Raw genomic sequence first — 10,127 nt, 5'->3', positions numbered from 1 at the left:
GGACTCACCAAGGTCACCAATGGTCTCTGTAACAACACAATTTAGTGGGCTCTTGTAAGTCCCTATGCTGCTGGACTTGTGGACGGCTAACACTAACTGCTCTTTGAAACATTTCCTTTGCAGGTCCTCCATAACATTACACCCTCCTGCTCTCCTCCCTCCTTAGCTATTCCTTCTCTACCCTCAGGGCTCTGCTAGATCCTCTTCCCAGTTTCTTCCTTTCCCCAAGATGATTATATTCACTTCTGTGGTTTCAGTTCCCTTTTTTTTTTGCCGACAACTCCCCATTCCACAGCCAAACAACATATCTATCCACCCATCCACCTCAACATTGAATATCTCATAGATATTTCACATTCAGCCAATATCTGCAAAGCATAAATTCTTTGTCTTTTTCTCCTCTCCAAAGCTTCTCCTCCCAATTACTCCCCACCTCAGTGAATATCCTTCCTGCTACAGTGGCTACCTAGGGCAGAAACCCAGAAGTCTGACCCTAACACTTCTCTCCCTCTCATTCCCCACTCTCTCACCAAGTTTTGTTGAGTCTCCCTACTTGGTGGCTTAGATGGTAAAGAATTTGCCTACAATACTGGAGACATGGGGTTCAAGTCCTGGGTCTAGAAGATCTCCTGGAGAAGGGAATGGCTACCCATGCCAATATTCTTGCCTGGAGGATTCCATGGACAGAGGAGCCCGACAGGCTATAGTTTTGGGTCACAAAGAGTGGGACATTTTCATATTTTCAGTCTCACTTGCTAATTATCTCTCAAAATGGTCTCTCTCCATCACTAAGTTATGATGCTAGTCCAAACACTGTCATCTCTCCCAGGATTCCTCTGACAGTAATGGGTCTCTGCTTCCACCAAACTGATCACTCTAAAACACAAACCTGAGTCTATCTCACCTCCTTGTAAAATCTTTTTATAGCTCCCCATTGCCTGTAAAAAGCACACCTTCCTAGGGTTTCCTTGGTGGTCTATTGGTTAAGACTCCATGCTTCCAATGTAAGGGACTTGGGTTCAATCCCTCACCTGGGAACTGAGGTCCTACATGCCTGTGGTGCCAAGGAGAAGATTAAAAAAAAAAAAAGCACACCTTCCTTAACCTGGTTTCAGGATACAAGACCTGCGCTTATCCTGCTCCTTTAGCTTCCTCCACCACTATCCTAGGCTTTTCCCCTCCCTCAATTTATGCTTCCACTTCAGGGCCAGAACACTTACAACTAGTAACAAGGTGTCTGGACTTTGTAGTTGTGCTGTACTATCTTCATGACTCACTTTCCCCATGTGTAAAATAGGGATAATAATGCCCACATCAAAGTTTGCTGTATTAAATTTCTTAACATATGCAAAGCACTTCCAAGAGTGCCCACCTGCCAGTAAGTCCTGTGTAAATAATAACTCTCATTTTCACACACGTGGTCAGTGTTGAGAGATGCAATGAAAATTTCTGTGGGGGAGGAAAAAGATACTAAATTACCGTAAGCAAATATGATAAAAAGATAATACAAAGTAAAAGTAGAAAACAAAAAGAACATAGAACCTCAGTGATCCTTATTCAAAACAAATCCCTAGAAGCTTAAGAATCCATCACAATGAGTGGGAAGGGGAGATGATCCTCCATACGGCAGGAGGCGCTGCAGCACTCCCCAGCTTGAGGGGCTAACCCAGGGATGCTAGGATGCGCTACGAAGGTCACGTGCCCCTCATCTACCGCCCCAGTGTTCACGCCTGGTCGCTCCACGTGAGTCGCATTCTCGGAGATTATTGGTCTACGTGAGGCACGTGGGCAGGGCAGACCGTGGTGGGGCGGGGCGGGGGCGGAGGGGTGGGGCCGGGGGCGGAGCTGGAGGGGGGTGGTTCAGCGCGGGGGCCGTTGGCTCCAGACAAATAAACATGGAGTCCATCTTCCACGAAAAAGTGAGTGTCCACGTTCGGTGGGGAGCTGTCCACGGCGCGGTGGCGGGCGTGGGGCGCGGAAACGCCGCCTCCTGGGGAGCTGGGTGGGGCCCGAGAGGCCCCCATCCAGATCTCGCCGGGCGGGAGGAGCTTCCCCGCGAGGGGAGCTTCACCGCTGTCCCCACTGCACCCCAAGGCCCGTGCCCGAGGATCCGGAGGAGACCCGGTCCGGGGATGTTCAGGAAGCCGGGAGGGGATAAGGGCCGGGCCGGGGGCGCCTCCGGGCACGAGAGAGAGTATGGCTTCTGCGCCTCCCCTCCACTTTCCGTGAAATTTCTTCTGTCCCCCTCTCTCCGTTTCCCCACATCCTAGCTAATCACCTCTTGGACATGTCCGTCTATCCTTCCCAATTCCACCCCAGTCTGCCAGTCCTAGTCCTTGGAAGAATTAACTTTTCCTTCTCTGGGCTTCTCAGTTCTATATTGGAATCTCCCATACCCTTAGATCCTTGTCCTGCACTGGGTCCGTAAGCCTCTTGAGGCAGGGACCTTGGCTCGTCCCATGGAGGGCGTGACACTTCAGCGAAGTGAAGTAGGGAACCCGGTGCGCCTCTGCACTGGGAAGTCGTCACAAGAGTTTCTGTTACGAGGTGTTTGGGTTTCGTTTCTTTCGGTAGTGGCATCTTGCCGGATCAGGAGGCCAGCTTTCTTGTTAGGTATTAAGGATGGTCAGGAATAATGTTGTTGTTGTCTGCCTAGCCCATTGTGCTTTGATTCTTCCATGACTATGCACTTGACGATTAATGTTTGTGGCATGTGGATAAACTCGTCTTTTTTCGCATACAATTACCATTTCATTTGAGTGTGAATGAAACCTTCCTCAGGTCGGCATAAACACATATCTTATTTCATAATAGTTTCATGTTTGGAATGAGTTGCTGCTGAGGCTGTTATTTAGTAGGAGCAAAGGGGTTTTGTTCTGTTAAATACTTATATATCCATTTTAAAATGCACACACACAGCAATCAAAGCAATCAGAGACAAAGGAAGTGCAGTATAAATTCAAACAAATTGTTATGGAATGCTTTTCTCTATAGAAAACATTTCAGAAAGTTTTTTTTTTTTTTTTTGGTGGATGAGGAAGGACTCAGTGTTTGGTTATCACTAATCTTTTCAGTTGGCTGACATATATGAATCCTGGACAAGAGAAATTTAGTTGCTTGGCTAAGGAGATTGGATGAAAAGAACGTTGAGTGGACATATTTTTATGACTAATTTCAGAAGCTTTGGTGTAGGACCAGATGTTTCACATTGAAAACTTTAAATTTTTCCACATCACTTTTTGAGGACCATGCAATGTATTTTTTTTAAAAAACAATATTCATTGGTACCTAGTTTAGATAGATTGCAGTAGAGGTAACCGCTTAATCATGGGATCAGAAGAAGTTGGACACTAGCCTAATGAAAATTCACTTAACTTAGTACAAACTCTGCCTGGGTTTGAATACCACTTCTGCTGTTTGCGGTATCTGGTCACTGTATTAGGTAGCTCTTGAAGTGAAATGGCCTATCTTAATAGAGACTTTTTTGTTGTTATTTGAATTTTTTATTAAGGATAACACATGTAGGGGCACCCAGATCATAAGAGTACAGCTCAGTGAATTCTCATGAAATGAACACGTGTGTAAATAATACTTACCTCAAGTAATAGAACATTTACCTGCATCCTGTAAGCCCCCTCTATCCTCTTCCAGGATACCAAGTCTCCCTCCACCCCTGCAAGGGTAACCTCTATCCTGATTTGTAACATCATCGATTAATCAGTTTTGTCTGTTTTGAGATTTTGTAAATGGAATCATATAGAGTATACTCTTTTGAGTCTGTCTTCATGGGGTCGCAAAGAGTCAGGCAGGACTGAGCGACTGGACTGAACTGTGTTTAACACTGATTGAGTTACCCATTTTGTTGCAGGTAGTTGTAGTTAATTAATTAGTATTGTTATGTTATATAGTTCATTTTCTGTTACATAGTATGTTGTTATATGGTATTTCTTTGTGACTGTAACACAATTTAGCCATACTCCTGGGAGGAGCCTTTGAGTAGTTTCCAGTTTGGTGGCCAATATAATAGGGCTCCCTTGATGACTCAGATGGTAAAGAATCTGTCTGCAATGCAGGTAGACCCAGGTTCAATCGGTGGGTCAGGAAGATCCCCTGGAGAAGGAAATGGCAACCCACTCCAGTATTCTTGCCTGGAGAATTCCACAGACTGAGGAGCCTGGGAGGCTATAACCCATGGGGTTACAAAGAATCTGGTGGCAACTGAGCAACTCATTGTTACGTAGTATGTTATATAGTATTTCTTTGTGAATATCACACATTTTAGCCATTGGACTGTGAGGAGCATTTGGCTAGTTTCCAGTTTGGGGGCCAGTATAAATAATGCATCTATGAACATTGTTATACATATCTTTTGATGTACATCTGTATGCATTTCTGTTGCTTATGCTATGTACCTAGTGGTGGAATTACTAGATTATAGGGTTGGTATATGTTAAGCTGTAGTAGATACTCCAGATAGCTTTCCAAAGTGGTTATACTAAGTTACACTTTCGTCAGTAATATGGAACAGTTTTGATGTCTCTAATCCTCTCCAACATTTTAGTCATTCTGGAGTGTGTAGTAATAACATACTGTTAATGCTAATATGCATTCCTCTCATAGTTAAATGAAGGTGAGCCCCCTTTTGTGTTTTTTAATCCGTTGGCTATCCTCTTTTGAGTACTTGCTTGTCTTGCCCATTTTTCAATAGAGTATAACTAGGACATCTGTTCAGTTCAGTCGCTTGGTCGTGTCCAACTCTTTGCGACCCCATGGACTGCAGCGCGCCAGGCCTCCCTGTCCATCACCAACTCCTGGAGTTTAGTCATAGTCATGTCCATGAGTCGGTGATGCCATCCAGCCATCTCATCCTCTGTCATCCCTTCTCCCACCTTCAGTTTTTCCCAGCATCAGGGTCTTTCCCTCCAACTCACGTATTATTTGGTGGGAGGTGCTTTCTGGTAGTAGAAATACAGTAGAAGGAAACAGAGGCGCAGGCAAGTCCTCTCTCGCCATCGTAGCCATGATTTGAGGGATAGGTGGCGCCTTCGTTAAGTTCAAGCTTTGTATTCAGCACCAAAATAAGAAGATAAACTTGTCTCAGCCCCCTAGCTCACACTCAGACTGTCTCAATGCTGCATTCTTGAATTTTGTCCCCAGAAAATTAAATCAGGAAAAAGATGTGTCTTGCATGGTGTTGGTCTTTGGGGTCAGATCTGTTGTATGACATAGCTCAGAACAAATTGCAGGATGTCAGACAGGCTGGGTTAAAGAATAGACTTTTCTAGGGAAATGGATAACTTAGAGCATCAGGGTTATTAGCAGGAGAAGGTATTCTCCCAACTGTCATCATTCCTTGGTGTCCAGCCCAGCGCTGGGTGCACAGGGAGGGACCTCATCCACCCATGAGTCTCCCTTCTTATAGGGAAACAGGAGAGTAGCATTGTTGATGGGAGAAGGATGATACTCAGGCTACTTAGTTGAAGGTAGCCTGGGTTTAGGTTTGGGTGCCAGTAGCGTGAGAAAGCCAGTTGCCCAGTGCCCGAAGACCCTGGGGCTTGTAGAAAGTTGTATTCTTCCCACTCCCATAACAGGAAGCCAGTGATCCCATGGAGACTTGAACTTGGATGCTGTCTCCTTGCTGCCTTGTCTAGAAGTGAGCTCCAAGCATGATTTTCTGGACAGTTTTGCTCATTGCACCACAGTGTGTGCCTTATCTTTCTTTAAGAGAACCTCATTTTTGTAGCTACAAGTCTCCATAAACATGGAACAGAATTTGTCTTACTGTGTCAGTTCTTGAGATTCATCTGTTCATGGATTTGAAATTCCATGAACGAACCTTTAAATGTACTCATTAAATGGAGTACGTAAACATCCCATGAATGAACATTTAAATCTTGTTGAAAGAACAAATGTTCTAGGGATTAAATGTTCTTTTCAGAGTTAGTAATTTACCATGGAATCTCCAAAAGTGAATTTATTTTAGCTACTGAAAATGAGGGAGGCTAAATGTTTATTGTAGGAGAAGGTGATGGCACCCCACTCCAGTACTCTTGCCTGGAAAATCCCACAGATGGAGGAACCTGGTGGGCTGCAGTCCATGGGGTCGAGAAGAGTTGGACATGACTGAGCGACTTCACTTTCACTTTTCACTTTCATGCATTGGAGAAGGAAATGGCAACCCACTCCAGTGTCCTTGCCTGGAGAATCCCAGGGACAGGGGAGCCTGGTGGCTGCCATCTATGGGGTTGCACAGAGTTGGACACGACTGAAGTGACTTAGCAGCAGCAGCAGCAGCAAATGTTTATTGTAGAGTAATTTTTAGTAAAATATGAGATTTTATATAGATGATGTTTGTTTAATAGAAATCATTAAGTTTTTGACCATATAACTGATCATATAATTATAGTTTTATTAGTGGTAGAATTATGAAATAAATGTTAGCAAATGAAAATGCCCATACCTGGGTTATTCATGCTTTCTAAAGCTAAAAATGTTTGTGGTTTGGCTGTGTTAAGAAGTTAATGATTACATATCTCTTTGGAGAAGATACTGTACAAATCTGTTTTACAAATCACATTTGAATTTTTTCTTTTGGAAATATTAGCAAGAAGGCTCACTTTGTGCTCAACATTGCTTGAATAACCTACTGCAAGGAGAATACTTCAGCCCTGTGGAATTATCTTCAATTGCACATCAGCTAGATGAGGAAGAGAGGATGAGAATGGCAGAAGGAGGAGTTACTAGTGAAGACTATCGCACATTTTTGCAGGTACCGATTTTAAACTCACTAAATCACGATTCTCAAAAAATGTGGGTACTATTTAGAAAGGGATGAGTTGCTCTTCCAATGGGGATCTGACTTGTTAATTATAACTCAGCTCTTGGCTTTGTAGATGGGAATGCACAAGATGTTATTTTAAATACACACACTAATGACACTTTACCCTTCTCTCCCCACCCTCAATCTCCGCCCCAACCACCTCTCCAAATTCAACAGCAGCCTTCTGGAAATATGGATGACAGTGGCTTTTTCTCTATTCAAGTAAGTAGTCACAAGCATGTGCTAAGTGTTGTTTATATCCCAGGCACTAAACTCAGCGTATGCTTTTCACAGCCTTTCATAGTCACTGTATTGATGTGACCTTCAGAAGTTCTTCCAGTAGGTTGAGTATAAGAGTATAAGATTATCCTTTAGAATACTAGTTTTCTATATAGATAAACATGAAAATTAGGACAGTAGATTCTTCATTTTAGAGAAGGCCTTTTTCAAAGGAGGTTGTTAATTTGAATCTGTATGCTAATAACTGTAATTCCAGTAATTCACAGTATTTCAAAGGCTTCCCTCATGGATCAGTAGTAGAGAATCTTCCTGCCAATGAAGGAGACGCAGGTTTGCTCTGGGTCAGGAAGATCTCCTGGAGAAGGAAATGACAGCCCACTCCAGTATTCTTTCCTGGGAAATCCCATGGACAGAGGGGAACCCTTTGCTAACCTTGCATTTAAATCAGCCTACCAGGATTGAATTCCTTCATTATGGTCTGTGGCTTTCGTCTTCTCCCTTTTTGTGAACTTATCGCTCCCCTTGAATTCTGTGGGTGAATATATATATGACACTTGTGAGATTGATTCTTTCATCTGTGGCTCTTTCATTCCATTCCTAACACCTGTGAGGTGGATCCAGAGTTCTTTAGAACCTCTCTTGGGGGACCTGCAGATATCTCTGTATGTGTTCCCCTGTTCAGTCCTCCTGGACTCGTCGGTCACCAGCATTTGCAGCCAGGGCTTCACTGTGGGTGGTTACAGGTAACAGCTGCTGCCGGGCCCAGAGCAGGGGCCTGAGTGGGCTCAGCGCTGGCCATTTCCTGTTTCTGCAGTGCTGCTCTGGGCACCAGTCCACACTTGCCCACTACAGATCGTTCACTTTTTGTCTATACTCATGCCTGGCTCACTTGCTGCTTTGTTGGGTACCTTGGAGGGTAGGTGGTAAATTTTCAAAATTTTTCCTTTTTTTCTCTCACTTTGAAATAATCAGGTTTATCTTTTGGTTTCCTACAAATCACAAACCCACAATAAAAGAAGTTTAGAACTGATGAAAACTTCAGTTTAAATCCTCAGAAATAACTCATTTTAATAGATGTAAACTTATCATTATTCCGTATAGTAAGTTGACTGTCAGTTTTCTAAAGCAGGACTCATAGTAGCCAAATGAATGCAATGGACTTGTTTTAAGAGTAGCACTTACTGGATAGAATATATATCTAGATTTTGGAGGCAGTTCTATCTAGGAATTGTATGGTTCTCATACAATTCCAGAAAATTAGTGTAAAAGGTACTCTTTTAAATGTTATGTCTGTATTGTTATTTATGGATATTTGATGCATATAGTGATATACCCACATGCACACACACACATACACACACGCACATGCACTTTAAAACCCATAGCCTACCGGGGAAATTTATCTATGAACTAAAATTGTTTCTATAACTAACGTGGCTTAACACTACTTATTTGGAATTAAAAAAAAAAATTTTTTTTTAACAGGTTATAAGCAATGCCTTGAAAGTTTGGGGTTTAGAACTAATCCTGTTTAACAGTCCAGAGTACCAGAGGCTCAGGATTGATCCCATGTAAGATTATTTTGCTTTTCTTATATTTGATTTTTAAATTTATACCTTCTTAAAGGGGAAAAATAAGTCTGGCCTGCTTTGGTTATGATATTTCCCATTTTACCCCCTCAGGTTTTCCTGGTTTGCCTTTTGGGGCTGTCTGTGAACACGTGTCCCCCAAGCCTCCCTGATCCCTCCATGTATGGCAGTGCAGAGCTGATCCTTGAATGGGGTGTGGTGCTGTTGTTTTTGTATGGCATCACCGATCTCTACAGAGATTTATACTGTTTTGTAATTTTTTAAAAATCAGTGATTCTTAAAACTGTAAATATAATCCTAAGTCATCATAGGTTTTGTATAGCATTTTCTAATTGACAAACTAAATGAATATGATTCTAATATTTCAACTTAATATTGCATATGTGCTTTTTCCTGTTTCTAGAAATGAAAGATCATTTATATGCAACTATAAAGAACACTGGTTTACAGTTAGAAAATTAGGAAAACAGGTAACGCTTCTCCTCCTTACCTGTCTTTTTTCTCATTCTGTACCTCATTTGCAACTAAAGTGTAAGGGATTGGTGCCTTAAAGATGAAGAAACACACCAGTAATGTGTACTTGTGGCCTGGTTACAATCTAGATAGATAGGACATAAGTAAAATTCTCTATTTAAGACAAGACAGCCATATTTAGACATAAGTAAGTTTTTATGTGAGAAAGATGTTCTGTCAGCTAAATTCTATTTTTCATAGGTTTGCATTAAGCATAGCAGTGTCACAAAGCCCGAAATAGAGTCCGGTATGAATAAAAATTTTCAGCCATGTTTGCTTTAGCTTAACAAGGTTATTCACATTCCAAATGCCATGTAATACATGTGTCTACATAAATCATTTCTATTAAAAAAAATGGAATGTGTCTTGAGCATTGAGCAAGGCTTTTATAAGATCAAGAAAAATACCAAAAGTGTTATTTTTAAAAATAATTACCGGTGATCTTGGTATCAGATCAGATCAGTCGCTCAGTCGTGTCCGACTCTTTGCGACCCCATGAATCGCAGCACACCAGGCCTCCCTGTCCATCACCCAGTACCATTTTTGAGACAACTTTTAATGTCCTTTTTCTCAGAATTTTGATTCTTTGAAAGAGGGTTACTGAAAACAGATTAATGAAAAAGAATGAATTATTGATACATGCAACAATGTGGATGAATCTCAAATTAATTATGCTGAGTCAAAGACACTAGACACAAAATACTATATTCCATAGAAAAGAAAAGAAGAAAGTGAAGTTGCTCAGTTGTATCTGACTCTTTGCAACCTCATGGACTGTGTGGCCTGCCAGGCTCCTCCGTCCATGAGATTCTCCAGGCAAGAATACTGGAGTGGGTTGCCATTTCGTTCTCCAGGGGATCTCCCAACACAGGGATCGAACCCGAGTCTCCCATACTGCAGGCAGACTCTTTAATGTCTGAGCCACCAGGGGCTCACTATAGTGTTCCATTTATATAAAAGCATAG

At 42.2% G+C, this 10,127-nt stretch overlaps 1 protein-coding gene across 2 annotated transcripts in view; it reads left to right on the top strand.

Moving 5' to 3' along the window:
- Positions 1 to 1,839: 1,839 nt before the first annotated feature.
- ATXN3 (ataxin 3) overlaps positions 1,840 to 10,127 on the top strand; it is a 37,560-nt gene continuing 29,272 nt past the window's right edge. Inside the window, exons 1-5 of one of the 2 annotated variants that reach the window (XM_027521057.1) lie at positions 1,840 to 1,919; positions 6,605 to 6,769; positions 6,998 to 7,042; positions 8,546 to 8,631; positions 9,053 to 9,119. In XM_027521057.1, the coding sequence (XP_027376858.1) occupies positions 1,896 to 1,919; positions 6,605 to 6,769; positions 6,998 to 7,042; positions 8,546 to 8,631; positions 9,053 to 9,119 (387 nt within the window). In that variant the 5' untranslated portion in view covers positions 1,840 to 1,895. The remainder of the gene's footprint in view (positions 1,920 to 6,604; positions 6,770 to 6,997; positions 7,043 to 8,545; positions 8,632 to 9,052; positions 9,120 to 10,127) is intronic. The other variant, XM_027521058.1, reaches the window with a different exon arrangement.

Source organism: Bos indicus x Bos taurus, chromosome 21 (assembly GCF_003369695.1).
Source record: "Bos indicus x Bos taurus breed Angus x Brahman F1 hybrid chromosome 21, Bos_hybrid_MaternalHap_v2.0, whole genome shotgun sequence".
NCBI classification, from domain to species: domain Eukaryota; kingdom Metazoa; phylum Chordata; class Mammalia; order Artiodactyla; family Bovidae; genus Bos; species Bos indicus x Bos taurus.
This window is presented reverse-complemented; position numbering and strand designations above follow the sequence as displayed.